The following is a 17,640-nucleotide window of genomic DNA, read 5'->3' as shown; positions in this document are numbered from 1 at the left end:
GGTCGAATGGGTAGAGATGCGATGCGGTCAATCCAAGGTGGAAAGTGATGCATGCATGGGTGTTGACGTGCTGGCTACAGTTGTGTCTGAAACGAGTGCACGGTTGACTGATTCTTGGTTCAGGGCTTTGGACTGTGTCAATGTGGTGAGTGTGTGGATGTGTGGATGACTCTATGTGGATGTGTGGTTGTGTATGGTGCATGACTGTTTGTCGGTGTGTTTATTGCGACTACATGGCGTGCGGAGATGAGATGACAGCAACAACGATTGAACCAAGATGACTATGATGGTACAAGATTCCTATAGCAACCACTCAACATCCTATATGTTCTCTCTCCCTCTCATCTTTCGTCTCTAACCAGACTTTCATCTCTTCCAGATCATCTCCGTTCATCACCCCTACTCCTGACTTCCAAACAATCTCCCACATCCTCTTTCTCAACCATTGCGGTTGTCTCGCCACGCCCCACCATCTACTTTGTATTCCTTTCTCTCTAGCTATCGCAGAGTATAACTTTAGATTGCACATGTATGGGTTCTGACCGCCTCGATCTTGACCTGGACCCAAGGCGAGATAAGATAGTAATGGATATTTGTCGGATGCGATCGGGGAGATGGTCTTGTCCCAATTGAAGGTGATGGATGGTCCAAAAGATGTTGCAGGGATGGTGTACGGTTCGCTGAGTTGTAGTAAGGGAGCGTCATAGAAGATGTATCGGAAAGAAGAGTAGTAGACCTGGGGGACGGGAGTAGAACCTGTCCCGACGATCGTGAGTGGACCTTGGGTGTAGGTGGATGTCGAGACGTTATAAGCAGTCAAATAGCCTTTGTCGAGAAACGGTCGAAGTGCTACCACCAGATATGGCCAGATTGCACCTCCGTCATTCTTCTACAAATAGATGGTTCGATCAGCTCAGATCGTTTCGCTCGCCATTCACATTTGAAAACGCTGTGGATGACTCACCATGTCAATCATGAGCACCACCTCGGCACATGGATCGTCCTTGTATATTCCCACCCAGCTCCGTTGCTCTCCACCGGAAGAGTTGACTGCCGCATTGTTCGCGTCCAACAAGGTCATCAGAGGATCGAAATACAGCTTCTTGAGGGTTCGTTCGGGATGGAGGTCCTTCTCGGTATGTCCAGCGAGAAGGGTCAGTGAGGGATCCAGATGCGAGCCTTTCTTTCCCCGAGCAGGATGTTTGGAGGAAGGAGATGGAGTTGTAGATGTAGCTGGACCGAGATGTGTGTCCACTTCGATATAGCCGTAACCGAGACTCAAGGCGAGTTGCTGTGAATCATGTCAGCTTGAACCCCATATATGACGCGGCGAGGCTGGCAAGTCATAGACCATGTATACGTACCAAGGCATCCTGACCTTGCATTTCATCGTTGTGACTAGTCGCCCATATTTTCTTTACTCGTCTGTCAGCTGGAGCGGTCGCATCCGTTATGCCTAGTGTAGGTGACAGTCAGTCGTCTTGCCACATGATGGATTGAGATGCAAGAGCCCAACTCACTCAACGCTAATGCACCATCGAACGACTGGGAAGGGGGCACATGATACGATCAGTATCGTAACAAGGGACCTCTCAAATTCCGCTGTTCCGACGATAGAATGACTCACTAGATTCGACAATTCCTGCCCATCACCTGCCCATATCCTCAACCCAGCATACAGAACCAGAAATATGACAGCTCCGCCAACCACCAGAGCGATCCATTCTCTATATCTCCTAGGCCCTCTAATCCTGGTACTTCTCATCGACCCGTCCGATTGATGCGTATGAGCACCCAGTAATGGTGTGGAATTCGTCATACTAGGCGATATCGGTCGACGTATCTCAATCGGTAGATCAGATCGATGAGGGTTGGTGGTAACGATGGACGAGAAAGGAAGCTGCAACCTGGGGAGCGGAGTAGATCTCGAGTGGGGCAGGGAAGCTGGAGTTGATATAGACAAGTCGCCTGTGGGAGGTCTGTAGGATAAAGGAAGTTCGGTGTGGGGGAGGCTGTTGATTTGAAACATCTTGTGAGTCGACGCCCTTGCCAACGATGATCGAACCTGAAGGATGCCTGATCAAATCACAATGTTTGGGTCGGTGTGACTATGTCTCTTCTTCTTCTTCTACCCTCCAAATGATCATTCGGTACTGTGGTTACTCCTGATCCATGAAAGTGATCTTTTAGATAGGACGTTTTTGAAAAAACAAAGCCAAATGCACTGTAACAGGTTTGAATCCAAACCCCCCTCCGTCCCAGTCAATCCAGGAAAAGGAACAAAAGGTACGGACGACGACGATCTATCTCAGTTCCAGGCCCTGACTCTCATCTTCCACCCAAGTTATAAATCAGCATTTGTATGTATTTTCGTCGGTTTCGACACTGCCTCCGCTGCTCCGCTCTTCGTTTGACGCCCCAACATACATACCAACGCCACCCAAGCGCAAAAGCGCGCACACGCACAGCTCGGTCAGGGCTCGCGATACTGGTCACCACGCTTGTCAGCAGCGAGCGATGTCAATATCGATCGAGAGTGACACGTTTGTGATTGCGGTCGGATGATGCGGCGGGTCTCGTGGACCTCCGCAGCGCAGCCCGACGCGACAAGTCCGAGTATGACCCGAAAGAGGTGGGAAGACGACAAAGGCGATGTGGCGAGCGGAATCTGGCAGGTCAAGATGAGAAGCATAGCCGCGTTTCTGCGTCATAAAAGTGTGGTTGACGCAGGTAACAACTATGATGTATCTCAATTCTTCCAATCATCCGAAGTTCAAGTAGTACTACCGACAATCTTGTTTCGTGCCAAACGCATGAACGAGCATACCTCACCCTGTCAGTCGCGTCTCATCTCATCGGATACACGGTCTCGTGGCTGGACGACATCAAGCACGCTACCTATACAGGCAGGTAGACAGAACTCGACGATCACAAATCGCAGATCTCTGATATAGCAGAGGCCAGCTGCATCAATGTAGTACACGTGGATTATACACATCCAAAGCGAACCGGCGGCCTTGACAAGTCATCTGCGTAGAGAAGCATAAACGCTTTTCCAGGATATTCTCATTTCCCTGCAGGGCTCCGAGTGGATGACGCAGGCCTCTTGGGTTTTGCTCTGCAACTTAGCCAACCAAAACCGGTCGCCTCCACTTGACCAGTCCAACTGGGTCCCATTGGAGAACAACAAAATTTGGCTTGTTCTATCCAGCGAGGCTTGGTAGCAATGTAATATGACGGCAAGACGGAATCAGCGAGCCTGTACTGGAGGTGTGATCTTTCGGTGACCGCCATGCCAGATGTTACGTGGTCGTTCGATCGTGGTATGTCTTGCTGCGGAAACGTTAAGGAAACTTTCTTCGTTGACTGACAGACTTCAAGAGATTTTCGACTGCGTGTGCCAAGAGTATCCGGTTAGCTGGGTCTCACATGGTAGGGTAGAGGGGATGCATGAACGTCATACGGATGACCACAATGATTCAGAATATCACCGAGGCATGGATCATGGATGGCCGATGGCCAGGTGACAGACGGCGGTCAGGTTGTGAGCAAATCAACATTTCACACGCTCTCGCACCTCCGAGCGTTCACCAGGATCAAGCTGATACCAGAACGTCTCGATATCAACTCAGCTCTGCGACACGAGTAGCTCGTCGTTTGACCACAAGAGGGAGAGCCTGGACGACTGGTTTCAAATTCGGAATCACCGAGGAGCACACGACACACACGTGAATCCTCGGCCACGAACGATAAACATCCTTTGACCCTCAGACCGAAGCACACGACACAACCTGGTGGCGATCAGCACACCAACCATTTCGACACTTCTTATTGCCCCTTCCCCCAAATATCACTTCTCATATTCTTGTGATACCCTCTCAGAACGGCGGACCGACACATCATCAAAGATGTCGAAACCCGATGAGATTCCCGCACTTTCGTATATTCTTGAGCCGGCGTGTGGGTGCATCAAGCTCGACTGTTCGTTTTGTGCTGATCGTTGTCTGTCTTGTGCTGCCTCGTCCATCTGCCGTTCACTCAACGGTACCGACTTCTACCACTCACACGTACCTTTCCGCCCTCATTTGTCCGCGCTCAATAACACCACTTAGTCGTCGCTGCCCTTCTCACCGCGGGATGTCTGCTGAATAAACGTCGACCATCCGACGTTGTCCAAGCCCATACCACCCTTGACGATGTTTACGTCCCGCCGTCCAATCCCTCAGAACCGATCCCATGGAATTGGAAGGAGATGCGTTTCTTAGCTTGGACCATCAAAGTGCCCGGAAACGACAGATTCAGGATGAGATTGTCAAGTCGATTCCTGGCAATGTTCCCGTTCTTGATGGAGGTGTGGTATTGGCTTTTAACGTGAGTTTGATCAAGACTATCCGGTCCTCTTTCACTTCCCTTTTTATCAACTCGTCAACAGTCTATATATGCCTCTCCGTGCCTGTGGTCGTATCCCACAACATGAGACACCTTTGCGGAAGCTCAGCGTGCATGCCACAGCGCTAACTTGACACAGCTACTGGATCTACCAGATAGCTCGAGCTATACAAGCTCTGACCATGGGAGCCGACTTCCGCTCCCTCGCCGAAAGACATGCTCGCCAGATCATCGCCATCGAAGCGTGGTTGCATATTGATATTGAACTTGGGCTGCAACACTTCGTGATGAAGCACAACTGGCTATTGGTCTTCTTCAACAAGTGAGTCGGTTTGCTTCTTCATAAAGATAGCTAGACTACGCTTATTGCTCTCTTCCGACTCTTGCTCCTGGCGACCGTTCTGCTCTCCCTTGCCTTGTCATTACGCACCGTTGTCGCCTTGTGATGCTTCCAGGACATACGCCATGGTTCATATTCCAGCAACAATCGCCTTCTTCGGGTATTCCTACAAACACTTCTCGCCACTCATCTTCCAATCGACTCGACGCACCCTCGTCCTCTGCAACTGCTTCGCATTCGTAGTCTTCTCGAGCTGGCCATGCATGCCTCCGAGATTACTGCCGTTCAAGGAGTTTGGGTATGTGGACACGCTTCATACTGGGAAGGCCGCAAGCAGTGAGTGGTCATCTATCTTGTTCGAAAAAGAAGGAAGCAAGACTGAGTCGTCCGCGCGCTAGTCTGGACGACCAATAAAGTGAGTTCAGCAATCTACTTCTCGCATCTTCGATGGAAGCTCACCCTACCACATTTGCAGTTCCAGAATCAGCTTGCTGCCTTCCCGTCATTACACTTCGGTTACAGCTTCGTCATGTAGGTCAAAGTTGGGTCATATTTAAGCCCAGCTAATTCTCATGGTGTACACAGCGGACTGTCTCTCTTCATCTACTCGCCCCATCGATTCATCCGAGCGATCTCTCTCTTCTACCCACTCCTCATTCTGCTCGTCATCATGGCTACAGCCAACCATTACATCTTGGACGCAGTCGGTGGATTCTTCGTAACGATCTTCGCATATCGATGCAATAGGCTTTTGCTGAACTTGCGACCGATCGAAGAGTGGTTTTTCTGGATCTTGAGGTGAGTCTGATACATATAGCTGACCGTGATGATGGTCCCACCTTCTATGCCTTGGCGGACCTGCTGCTGATTTCTCCTGTCTTCCCAGGACCGAGCGGCCAATGGACAAAGTCCAATTTCAATCCGTCATGGAAAGGGAGAATGTTTCGCCTGCTCACAGAGATATGGCTCAGCGTCCCTTGATGTATGGCAATCCGGCAGCAGCGTGACTTTCGACAATGACGAAGGCTTTGGGTTTTGGAGAAGGGCGTCATGATGGGATGACAGGAAAGCAGGGTGAACCTGTGCGGCAAATGTCATTAGCCTCGTGGGAAGGGATAGCAGGAGGGTTCCGGTTGAATGCTCCAATGTAGTTGAACTCGATCAGGTGTCGCCCTTCGACAGCCATGACACTTTGATGTATGTGCACAGTTTGGGCTCATGTATCAATCCGCTAGGATCATAAGCTTATGAAAGGGAAGTAGATGCAAGGAGGTCAAAAACTACAGAAAGGACGTCACTGATGATGCTCTTGCCGTGAAACAGACCGACAGCAGGAGAAAGGCACCAGTAAGTTACGGATGCGAAGGGTGGCGCAACGACGGAACCAAAACGTGAAACGCGCTTGATTTTCTGAATACTTTCTTTTCCCCACAGTTGATGATTTCGGACTGCTTTGCTGAATTCCAAAAACCATCAGCTGTCCGTGACTTACGAGAAGGCAGCGCTGATCAAGCAGCTAGATGGTACTGATCGTTATCATTATGGGCTTGAATGGTTCTGAAGAAACAAGTCACGATGATCGGGAAAAGCCTTTTTGTTTCCGAGGAGCGGAGTGTGATGGAGGCTCTTTGCTTGGACGTGGAGCCGATGACAACGACAACGTGAACGATGATCCAAGCGGGGCAACGGTCGGGAAACCTGACAAGAGAGCACAGATCCTCTCCTCTCCTCCGTGTCCCCAGATCCCATTTCCTATCCTATATTTAGCACGGATCAAGACCGGAAACTGGGGGGGGGGGGAGATACAGTAGCGAAGCTGAATGAACGTTCATAAGTTGGTGATTCGAAAAACATTCTGCTCCTTGTCCTCCTCCGTGATCATTCATTTTCCAACGATATTGATAGCATTGTGTGCGGTGTTCGAGGTATAGTCATTCCTGACTATGACGTCCATACAGTACGATACATTCGAGTCGGAACCACAAGCGACTTGTCAGGTTAGGAGACCAAAAAGCAACCAACAAGAAGACGATCACCCATCCACTGGATCTGATAACACAAAACATCAAACGTCCTTTGGTCCCTTGACACATGTCTTTAGCCTTTTGTTCAATTGTTATCATCCTTTTGTCTGGTATGTACATGTTTTTAGCGAACTTGCTTCTGGGCTAAGGGTCAGACAGATTGGGTTGGAGCGGTCAAGTCGGAAGAGATTAGGGCGTTGATGGGGATGGATCGAGGTGGAGGCTGGCTGCCTGACGATTGGGGGAGGTCTGAGCGAGGTGTGTGTGAGAAAGAGTGGGAAACGGAGGTGGAGGAAGAAGAGAGGAGGGGGGGGGGGGGCAGGGGGCCGAATAGAGTTGAGTGGTCTTTTTGTGTCTCCTCGGGCCGATACAGTACAACCATAAAAGAAGCGATGATGCTCATGTTCAGGTATAAAAAGGTCATTCTGGATGAATAACTCAATCCGTCCATTCCTAATCAAACTGATCGTTACTTGTATCGCTCTCAGATTTGACCCTTCACCCATACCCATGATCAAACCAAGAGCGCTACTATAGTTAGGTGAGCCCGCACTGACCATCAATCTCTACGAGTGTCTATCCATCCGTCAAAGACACTACAGCACCACCAACTCTGAACGCATTGATGGACGGCATGCCACTGTATGTCTAGACTTTATTAACGTTATCCCAAACCAAACGTCCCTGCATAACTTTGATCTTCCTATCCTGTCTTTCCTGCCCATACCAGTGGACTTATCCCACCATCAATCACTCTTGTCCTGACCTTGTCATCACCACAATACGCTCTGCTCTCTTCCTCTTCCTTCCCGACTATTCTAGACATCATCCTCGAGCCTGACATACCATGAATCGCAGCACAACGCCACCTCCTCCGAACGCCGACCTGCCATCCCCTGGCGAGGTCTACCGCATGTTCTTCCACGATTCTAGCGCTATTGAAGCCGTATCTGGCGACCCGGAGCCCCTCAGCTCTATAATGGATTGTTCATTTATCGTTGCTTGTTGCGACGGCATCGGGTTATTCAGGGAGATGAACAAGCGCGAGGGGCCGATGGATGCGGTCGGACAACGGCCCCAACCTCCCTTTAGGTCAGAGGACAGCAGGTCAAACGGAAATGGAGATGGATTCGAGGGGGTGAATGAAGCACCTGCGTTGCATGGGAGCATCACGCAACCAACCATCGATGCTGGTCTGCCTCGAAGAGGAAGCAGGCTCGCACTTGAGGATGCAACCATGATGCGTTTTGCTCATTCATCTGCGTCAACGCCAACGCCAACGCCAACATCAAGCTCGCTTGAGACTCCACCAACGCCATCACACTTCGCGAACTGGATCCCACCTTACTACGATCCAGCTCACAGCTATCCTCCTACATCCTCGGGAAGCGCGACCTCGTCTCTGTATTCGGAGTCAGCTATATCTCAAGGGTTCACCGATGAGATGACGACATTGATGGACCGCTCGACATTTTCTGAATTCTGGTCTCTTCCTGACCCCTTCCATGGTCCTGTGGTCCCTCCATCCCTGACTGTCGCTGACCGACAATCTCCCAGCGTGACGCATCCTTTGTCATGGGCTGCGGCGCCTCTCGCTGAAACAGGTCTGTGGGCACCTCCATCGGCTGCACAGAAGGGGCAAGGTGCGGATGAAGGTCAAACGGCACAGGTCCGAGGCGGAAGAGGTGGCAGCCACGGCAGGAAGAGATCTGCGACCAGGTCCAAATCGGGGACGAAGAGGAGGAGTGCGACTGGGCAAAAGGATAGCGATCAGGTGAGTGTGTCGTTGTCCGAAGGATCGACGTCCGATCGATGATCGTCGGGGATAATGACTCTAGGAACTGATGAATTCGGTCCCTTTGCCTTGACGATGAAAGTATCCTCACCAATGTCTCACGTGCTCTCAGAGGTTCACTCGATCTCATGATTTGGACGTAAGTGGATCAGATCTCCTTCTGCTCTTCGTCATCGTCGTGATCGATTGAGGGTGATCGTGTGAGCTTCTGCTGAACCGTAGCCTGCCGCAGAGACACGTCAGTGCCATGCACTGTGAGTAACGTCACATTCACAGACCACTCCATGTCTGAATATCATTTCTGCAGTGAACGTGAAGCCCTATTCTTGTTCAGTATGCAAAATGCGCTACGTGAGCCTGTCTCCCCGTTTTCTACAAAGTACTAGGCCTGCCGAGTGTTATCTTACGATGAATGGCTCCTTTTCATCGATCAGAGCCGCAAGGACAAGCTCATGGAGCATATCAAGAAGAGGTCAGGATGCAGTGTTGCCGCATTTCCATGAAGCGGTAAGTTTTGTCTCCCTTGATCTTTGATCTTTCGCAGAGTCGGCTGACTTGTGGGTTCGAAGCCCAGTCAAGATGACTGAGGACCGCTTCGTCGCGATGATCGATGGTCTTCATTGATCAGACTGGTTCTCGTTCCGCATGAGATTGTCTTTGCTGCCCCAGATGATTGCTTTTCCTCATAACGATTCGCCCACTTATTTTGTCTTACTATGCGATCTTCGTATTCGAAAATCTCGACGACTCGTTGCGGTCGACTTCGGTACTAGGTACTGTGTCGAATCACATTACTGGACGGGTAGAACGAGTACTGCGCAATCTTGTCGGTATCGAAAATACTTTCTACACCAATCCCATTTCTTCCCGGTTCCGTAACCTCCATCACTACACCTGTCCATCAACCGTTTTCTGCCTTCCTCGCTTTCCCAATCAGTTTCTTCGCATAATAGAGCTTCATCGTCTCATTCCGTCTCATACCAGTCCAGTACCTTCCCACTCCTTCGCTGCTCTTTCCACACCCTGTCTATCCAACAACACCCTCAACTCCTCCTCCAACAACGTCCCCAGCGTGACCTCGCTCTTCCTGTGATGTGTCCACTTGCCGTCGACGTACTCGAATCGTGATGGGCCAGACAAGGGTGATGACATCCATATTTGGAGATTAGGAGGTTGTTTGTTGATGACGTAGATTCCGTGAGGCGGTAGAGTGAGTGTCATCACGCCGGACTGTGGAAGTGACGACGAACAGGAGTGAAGAGGGAGGGAATGGTAGCAAGATGTAGGGCAAGAGGTAGCAAGATATAAAGTATCAAGCTCCGTCAGCAAATCGATGATGAATCAAATGAAAAAGATATTCATCATTCTCACAGTCGGGCACACAGCAGACTCTTTTGACTCACGCTATATTCAACTTCCCAATCATCCGGTCCATACGCCTCGCAAAGAACCTCGAGATTCTCATGCAACTTGTCCATATCTTCTTCCGAGATCTCTTCGTATTCTTCGTGGCTGATCGTGTGTTCACTATCAGACCCAAGGTTAAGTGGCAAAGTCAGTCATTCGACTATTCGTCCAATTCGTGGTCGACCTCAGCAATCGGAATGAAGATAGATGTTCCGTGAAAGGGGTTTAAGGATGGCCTGCTTACGAGCTAGGAGGATACGGCGCTGAACAGACCCGAGAAGAAGAAGCGAACGATTTCATTGTCTGTCCTGTCGTCGAGGAGCGAAGGGCACTTGTAGCGGATCGGAGGGAGGCAGTCGGGCGAAGGGAAGATTTCGACTGATTTCGAAATGCGGTTGTCAATGTTCGGCAGTTGATTTGTCTGCCCGCACGAAGCCGGGCAGGGGCGGAGGCATGACCGAAGAGACGGACGCTCATGCTGGCTGTGAGGTGGGATGAAGTGGAATGAGAAGAGATTGGGAGTCGGTGGACTATTGTCTAGTTGATGAGAATCGATAACGTGGACAGCGAGCACATCATCTTTCGTTTCGACTGACATGACTTACACAGGTAGACTCGGTGAGGCACGGTTCAATCGGTATGTCACGTGATCTGGAAACTGAACGATTGAATGGAATGGGATGAACGGCACTTTGACTCGGTTTGGCGGTTTCAACCTCAACCTCAACCTCATTCGTGGTATCCCAACGTAGACACTTGCGTCAATTCCAACTGAATTGAGTCAGAGACTCGGTCGATGAGGCCATATCGCTCATCATGGCAGCCCAGACCACACTTGTGAGTGATCCGTGACGAGACATACCATCCTCCAACCTGTTTCTGGAAACACTGACTCTGCTCATTCATCTTTAGAAACCCTCCGATCCCAACGTCAGACTGACCGAGGCCCTCTGCACTTCCCTCCGACGGCGGTGAGCTGCACCATTCATCTGTTTCTCCACATCCCGGACGCAAAATCACAAGAGCGAGAGAAGTAAGAGGAAAGCTGATATCTGAATGATGTGTGTATGTGCCCAGACAAATCGTTGGATCTCTCAATGTCGCGCTTGCAACAGCGGCTCTGGTGCAGAACATCGTCAGAAGTGCGAGATACAACACGATCGATGAACTGTTATCTCTTATCAAAGCCGTCGGAAGGAAGCTGATCGATGCGAATCCGAAAGGTCCGTAGGGACATCGTCGATCCTGTCAAGTCAGACCAACAGGCTGACGCTCATTTGTAGAACTCGCCTCGACGAATATCATCCGACGTATCCTTCGTCTGATCCGAGAAGAATATCGTGCGGCCGCAGCTGCCCATGTCGTCTCTGGACCTCCTTCAGCTCCTGAAACACCTTATCTCGGACCCACAACACCGGGTCTTCATGCTCCTCCCAACCATTACCTCTCCACCACGACCAACGAATTCCAATTCTTCCCTTCTACTTCGCAACTATCTCGTCAGACCTCTCTATCGAACTTCGTGGCGATGCGTCATTCTCGTGCCCAGCTGGAAAGATCAGGATCTCTCGTCGACATGTCCCTCTCGGCAAGCACGTCGAGCCTCTTCAGTCCGGTGAGAGGCGTCGGTCCGGAGACTCCGGGAGTGGGGAATGCGAGCGCTTCCTTGAGCAGAGTGGATAGCGAGGAATTCATGAAACATAGCGCGAAGCTGAAACCTATCTTGGTGCAAGCGATCGATGAGGTGGTCGGCGAGCTGGAGACAACCCATGAAGATGTGGCGAGAGGAGCAAAGGAACATATCCATTCTTCGTGAGTGTGAGCCCTCGTTGCTTGGCCATGACATAGGTTCCGAGCTAATGCTACCCCAAATAGCGAGCTCATCCTTACTATGGGACATTCGAAAACGGTCGAGACGTTCTTGAAGCAGGCATATAAGGACAGGAAATTCACAGTCGTCGTAGCCGAATCAGCACCTTCGTAAGTGGTCTACTATCGACGCACACCTCAGTGATGGTTGACCATTGCCGTCCTAGATATCTCGGTCATTCTCTTGCGTCCTCCCTCTCTTCCTCGGGCATACCCACCCTTCTCATTCCCGATTCTTCGATCCACGCCCTCTTACCCCGAGTCACCAAAGTCCTCCTTGGAGCCCATGCCGTCCTCGCCAACGGAGGTCTTTTCGCCCTTTCCGGTTCTTTGGCATGCGCTCTAGCCGCCAAATCACATAGTAAACCTGTGGTCGTCACCACAGGTCAATTCAAGTTCGCACCCGCTTGGAACCTGTACCATGAGTATGGAGCGGTGGATTTCCAAGGTCCGGGAGCGGTGATCGGTGTCGATGGGAATGGTGGCGGAGGAGGTGTCGAGGGGGTCGAAGTGGTGGACCCTTATTATGATTATATAAGACCGGAATTGGTCCAGCTCTTCGTCACAAATGAGTGAGTCAGCCTTCGACCATTGTTGTGTCGTGAACAGTCTTGCTGATGTTGTGATCTGAATCACGCAGGGGTGACCATTCACCCTCGTACATCTATCGATTGATCAAGGAGGCATATGACGACGAAGATGTCGAGCTTTGAGCGGGGTACTCTTGCGAGGCTGCACATCGTTCAATCGACTGAATAATGTAATCCATGCATGTATGCATGTATGCTGAAACAGACTCCTGGGTATCAAGATGCACGGTATCATTGTAGGCTTCTTTTTCCCTTCCACTTTTCCTCCTTCCGATTTCCGATGGAGAAATGTCACTCCGACACACCCGTCGCTGTCTCGTCACCATATAGGACCTTCTTTAGCCAGACCAACCTGTTATCCTCTTTCCAACCTATCCAGCCTTCTTCATTATCTTCCCCAAACTTCAATTCCATCGCCTCCCAAATCCTCTTAACAACCACCTCATCCCCGCCTGTCGACCTCGCAAACGCCTTGAGGATTATCCAGACAGCTTTTCGATTAGGACCTTTGCCTCCTCCTCTACTATCTGCTGGACGTAAAGTGAGGAAAGATTCAAAGATATCTTCCAGAGCTTCCAGCGTCCATCCCCCGTTTTCATCTTCGTTTCTGTTTTCGGGCGATTGAACAGCACCGATGGATTTGGGAGGATCAACGTACATCCCCCCAGTACCACTCTCCCAGATCTCACTGATCCTCTCTTCGAAGCTACCTCCATCTCTCCTTCTCGTCAGCCGCCCACCACTCCTCCTCAGATCCACACCTAACAGTCTGCACACCTCTCCTATTTCTCCTTGAGGGACTCGACCAAAGTCACTAAAACCTCTGAAAAGCGTGACATAATCTTGTACGCTAGGAGTGTGTCCGTCTTCGAATATATGTTTGAGGAAGGTCAAAGCTCCTGACAAATTGGCTTGTTCGCACATAGATCGGAGTAATGGTGAATAGGTTTGTCGTGTTGCTCGAAGTCCCGCAGGAATTGGGATCAGAAATCGAGATTTCTTAGCGGAACCGAGGAGGATTGCTTGAGCTGATGGATCGAGAAATCGGATTTGTGAATAAGCAGGGATGACAACCTCCCAACGATCGAGCCTCGCAAAAGCCCAAAGAGCGAAATTGACCAGCACCGCTTGACCTTCCTGATCCATCTGGCGAGATTCCTCGAAAGCGTCTTCCAAGACAGACGGGATTTCTTCCGGACGATCCATCCTATCAAGCGATACAAGTTTTGCGAGAAATGAATAGCTGTCTTGCTCCAAGCCCTCTCTTGTCATTTTCTTCCACCAATCGTCCACTCTTCCTTCGTGTCCTGCCAAAGCGCACAGATACATTAGGTGATTAATCGAGGCTTTGTACGTGTGGATACGATGAAGATCGCTTGGCGGGGGTGGTCCTCGGAAGAGCGATTTAAAATGAGCTTCCGCTCGTAATATGTCTTTCGTCCGGACTTTACGGTTATGAAGGGTTCGCGAGCTGAGGATGAGCAGTTCTAAGCCCCGAAGAGCTTTCTCATCGTTCTCCACCAAGTCTCGCAACTCGTTTACGAGAGGAGTGAGGTGTTCGTTGGCCAATGCTCGACTCCCACCTTCTTTCTCATGCATTGTTCGCAAACTCTTGATTACGTCCATCACTTCGGCCACTGTCAACATACGAGCGTGAGGTGAGGAGAGACACAAATCGGTGTAGGCTTGATGCAGCTGAGCAGCAGAAGCCCTCGCGGAAAGGGGACTGGTAGTAAGTCGAGCGAGACTGGCGAGCTGAGACGACCTTTCGAGTGGGGAGACTGTGTGTGGGGAAATTGGGTTCGGAGTTGATAGATCCTGTTGGATTGTCACAGACGGGACAGGAGCGCTGTCAGGAAGGTTTCGCGATATGGGATCTATCAAAGCTCGATGAAAAGAGGAGGAGGAATACATTGTCGACATCTTTTGTCCGAGCGACATGTCGTGCCTGGGCTGACTACCCATGTGTGCAGTAAGTAGAGAACTTCCAATCTCTGACAGAGCTAAAGGGGCCGAGCAGCGAGTAGTTGTGGAGAATGACCTGGGGCGGGAAGACAGTACTTTGAAGAAGGCTGTCTGAGGGATTGCGATGTTCCCAGCTAGCATCTTGAGACGCTTCTTGCCCGCCTTCTGCTTGTTGAGATGCTTGAGCTTTCGGTCGTAGTGGCCTGAGCGACGTCATGATTAGCTGAAGTTGGTGGGCCAAACGATATCCAACATACCTCCGTACAGACCTGCTGTCACGTCTTTTCTGAATGCTGAAACGTTTTCCCTCGCAATGACCCGGGCTCCAAGTGCCGCTTGAATGGACAGCTCGAACTGCTGCCTTGGAACAACTTCCTCTGTTGAAAATGTCAGCAGCGATGCTCGCACATAGTTGGTGCAACGCACTAAGCTTCTTTACCCACGCCTTGCCTATCGATTGTGCCGCTGAACGATGCACGATCATCGCGAGAGCATCAACCGGCTTAGCGTTGATCAGGATATTCAGCTAAATAGAACGGCCGATGAGCTCACACCCTGTGACGTGCTTATGACAAGTCTCAGTGGAGACATACCTTGACTAGATCTGACTGTTGATAGCCTGCTTCTTCATAGTCGAAAGACGCAAAACCGGAGCTCGAGCTTTTGAGCTCAGAGAAGAAGTCCGTAACGATCTCGGACAAAGGTAGCGAGTATCGCAGAATGGCCCGATCACTATTTTCAAGAATACGATACTCCTGCTGTACGCCACGATATCTCGAACACAGATCCATCATCTCTCCAATGTACTCTGTAACTCCAGCATCAGCGCATGCGTCGGCCCATGAAGCCGTCCACCCATCACTTACCGTTGGGCACAAAGATAGTGGCATTGACTGAAACAATTACATCAGTGTCTGGCCTGGCCTGCGCAATCCGAACGACAAACTCACTCATAGGTTCTTCGACGTGTGCGACGCGTTGCTTCGAGTCCGTGACCTCTGGGAAATCCACCGGGTTGGAAACAAAGAGTTCACTCCCGTTGAGATACACCACTGGGTTAAGAGTCAGCAACCAGTCAAGAGGTCGTGAAACCACGAGAAGAGCTGACCTTTGTACGGTACGGTCGGAGCTGTGACAATGACCTCCGAGGCGTATTCGTCTTCGAGTCGTTGGCGACTGATTTTGGCTCAGCAGGGTCGCGATCAGGTATGGAAGCAGAAACACCCACAAAACGTCCATGTGCAGAGTTCCGAGGAAACCCAATCGAAAGCCTTGGCTCAGGGCAGCGGAGGACTCGCGTTGTACGGAGACTGTCGGCGTCATCAGTATCAAGCCAACTTCACACCGGCCAACTGAGTAACTCACCACTTCGATCATTCAGAGTAAGCTGGCACTACAGGTCAGCTCGTTTTCAGCGGTTGGCATGGAAAGATGCGTACTCTCTCTATCGATTCTTCGAGCTTAGGAAACTCGGAACTATCCATGGGAAAGACACCAGAGTAGACCTAGTCGAAGGGTGTCAGCATTCTGCTTGGGTTCAAAAGTGTACATTATGTGACCGACCATAGCCTTCATGGGTTTGAATCCAGGTAAGGGTATCACTGGTTTATCTGCCCAACATATAGTATCACCAATGAAAGCTAAAAACAAATGTCAGCTTCAGCCTCAAAAGAGTACGGGAATGACTCACCTTCTTCTGAGTTCTTCATGTTGCACACCATGTAGCTGAATCATGAAACACCACCACGTCAGCGCTAGCTGGAGAATAAGAGTCTGAGGAGCTTACCCGACTTGACCGTCGTTCAACTTATCAACTGGTACTTCCTCGGGATTGTGTATCCCCACTTCGAGAATCTCGTACTTGCTGTCCGCTTGTATGAACCTAATCTTATCGCCTTTCTTCAGTGTACCCGAAAAGACCCGGACGAGCGACACCACTCCTCGAAATTGATCGTAACTGGAATGTCCTAAGTCAGCCGATGGGATCGCTGATCGACAAGGTGAGATTGGTAGACGGACAAGGTATCAAAAATGAGACCCCTTAATTTCCCATCTTCACTCTCCCAGCGTCGCGGTGCTGGCAGACTCTCAACAATCTGCGTCAAGACGTTGTCCACTCCCAGTCCGCTTTTAGCACTGATCCGCATATGCTTGTCCTTCGGTAGGCCTAGGGAGCTCTCGATCTCCTCCGATGTCTCGACGGGTGAAGCGTGCGGTAAGTCGACTTTGTTCACGACGGCGAGTAGAGTCAGATCCGCTTCTAGAGCGTGGTGGAAGACGGAGAGTGTTTGTGCCTGGATGCCCTCTGAGAGGTGCATAGACATAGGTCTCGTATCAGCATGTCTTCTTTCGGAGCCCATGTCATGACTGCATCACTCACGAGAACAGTCCACCAATAATAACCCCCCTTCGCAAGCTCCCAAACTTCTAGACACCTCGTAGCTGAAATCGACATGACCTGGAGTATCGATCAAATTGATCAGATATCGCTTGCCGTCGGTATGTGTATGTATGAGTGATACTGTCTGAGCTTTGACGGTGATCCCTCTTTCGCGTTCCACTTTCAGCTTGTCGAGGAATTGCGGATTTGAGGAAGCAGGGACTGTGCCGGTCATCTGGAGAAAGAGAAAAGTTAGTATCAATTTGCGATCTCTCCAGTGAGGTCGTGGACGAACCTGAAGTAGCCGGTCTGCCAATGTTGATTTCCCGTGATCGATATGAGCGATGATAGACAGATTCCTTCGAGAGTCAATATCAGTTGGTCGTTACGGCGTTGAACAGAGGTACCACGAGCGCTCACCGTATTCTTTCCGGCGGGAACTCGCCCATATCGATTGTTCTCTTTCCCGTCGACTCCACATCTTTACCCACCTTCGCTCTGTTGACTCGACCCGAAGAGAAAGGTCGAGCATGACTCGCATCCGGATATCTTTTCAGGGGGTCGAGACGTAAAGGGGTTGCGCTTATTATCGATCGAGATGAGCTCCCCCTCGGGCGATAGGACAGTTCGAGTCGACGAATGCAGTACGCGCATAGTCGACTTGAGCGAGTGATGGTGCTCATCCGAGTTGAGAGTCGACTACCTTGAGGCGAGCTTGTTATCGCTACGAGAAGTTGTGTTGTGACTCACAACTTTGTTGAAAGGTGACATGTAGACATTTGCTGCACTGAACGGACCGAAGAAAGACACGGAGAGTTGACCGGATCTCCGTATGAATGTGATCACTGAAAGCATGTTGTCATCGAGTTACTGTTATCGTC

General features: G+C 50.5%; 6 protein-coding genes across 6 annotated transcripts; 3 read left to right on the top strand and 3 right to left on the bottom strand.

Moving 5' to 3' along the window:
* Positions 1-313: 313 nt before the first annotated feature.
* Positions 314-2,029, bottom strand: IAR55_005113 (uncharacterized protein; the record flags this gene model as incomplete). Its single annotated transcript, XM_066948206.1, has 5 exons — positions 314-889; positions 965-1,291; positions 1,365-1,456; positions 1,521-1,545; positions 1,628-2,029. The coding sequence occupies 5 exons, from the start codon at positions 2,027-2,029 to the stop codon at positions 314-316; spliced, it is 1,422 nt and encodes a 473-aa protein (XP_066801665.1).
* Positions 2,030-3,908: 1,879 nt separating this feature from the next.
* IAR55_005112 (uncharacterized protein) lies at positions 3,909-5,736 on the top strand (the record flags this gene model as incomplete). The annotated part of the gene is made up of 8 exons (XM_066948205.1): positions 3,909-3,960; positions 4,113-4,371; positions 4,529-4,711; positions 4,845-5,065; positions 5,128-5,144; positions 5,205-5,260; positions 5,315-5,527; positions 5,616-5,736. 8 exons carry the CDS (start codon positions 3,909-3,911, stop codon positions 5,734-5,736), a joined length of 1,122 nt encoding a protein of 373 aa, XP_066801664.1.
* Positions 5,737-7,600: 1,864 nt separating this feature from the next.
* On the top strand, positions 7,601-8,569 carry IAR55_005111 (uncharacterized protein; the record flags this gene model as incomplete). Its single annotated transcript, XM_066948204.1, has 1 exon — positions 7,601-8,569. The coding sequence occupies one exon, from the start codon at positions 7,601-7,603 to the stop codon at positions 8,567-8,569; it is 969 nt and encodes a 322-aa protein (XP_066801663.1).
* Positions 8,570-9,523: 954 nt separating this feature from the next.
* Positions 9,524-10,255, bottom strand: IAR55_005110 (iron donor protein CyaY; the record flags this gene model as incomplete). Its single annotated transcript, XM_066948203.1, has 3 exons — positions 9,524-9,778; positions 9,952-10,075; positions 10,200-10,255. The coding sequence occupies 3 exons, from the start codon at positions 10,253-10,255 to the stop codon at positions 9,524-9,526; spliced, it is 435 nt and encodes a 144-aa protein (XP_066801662.1).
* A 296-nt stretch (positions 10,256-10,551) lies between these two features.
* IAR55_005109 (uncharacterized protein) lies at positions 10,552-12,537 on the top strand (the record flags this gene model as incomplete). Its single annotated transcript, XM_066948202.1, has 8 exons — positions 10,552-10,592; positions 10,741-10,792; positions 10,868-10,926; positions 11,033-11,178; positions 11,239-11,767; positions 11,831-11,935; positions 11,992-12,396; positions 12,465-12,537. The coding sequence occupies 8 exons, from the start codon at positions 10,552-10,554 to the stop codon at positions 12,535-12,537; spliced, it is 1,410 nt and encodes a 469-aa protein (XP_066801661.1).
* Positions 12,538-12,705: 168 nt separating this feature from the next.
* Positions 12,706-17,442, bottom strand: IAR55_005108 (GTP-binding protein LepA; the record flags this gene model as incomplete). Its single annotated transcript, XM_066948201.1, has 17 exons — positions 12,706-14,582; positions 14,637-14,756; positions 14,806-14,905; positions 14,973-15,187; positions 15,246-15,272; positions 15,330-15,431; positions 15,488-15,555; positions 15,608-15,689; positions 15,745-15,766; positions 15,819-15,884; positions 15,943-16,019; positions 16,070-16,104; positions 16,166-16,336; positions 16,399-16,684; positions 16,760-16,994; positions 17,055-17,118; positions 17,180-17,442. The coding sequence occupies 17 exons, from the start codon at positions 17,440-17,442 to the stop codon at positions 12,706-12,708; spliced, it is 3,810 nt and encodes a 1,269-aa protein (XP_066801660.1).
* Positions 17,443-17,640: the final 198 nt, after the last annotated feature.

This window comes from Kwoniella newhampshirensis, chromosome 9 (genome assembly GCF_039105145.1).
Source record: "Kwoniella newhampshirensis strain CBS 13917 chromosome 9, whole genome shotgun sequence".
Lineage (NCBI taxonomy): Eukaryota > Fungi > Basidiomycota > Tremellomycetes > Tremellales > Cryptococcaceae > Kwoniella > Kwoniella newhampshirensis.
The sequence above is the reverse complement of the archived record's forward strand: the minus strand, read 5'-3'. Positions and strand labels throughout refer to the sequence as shown.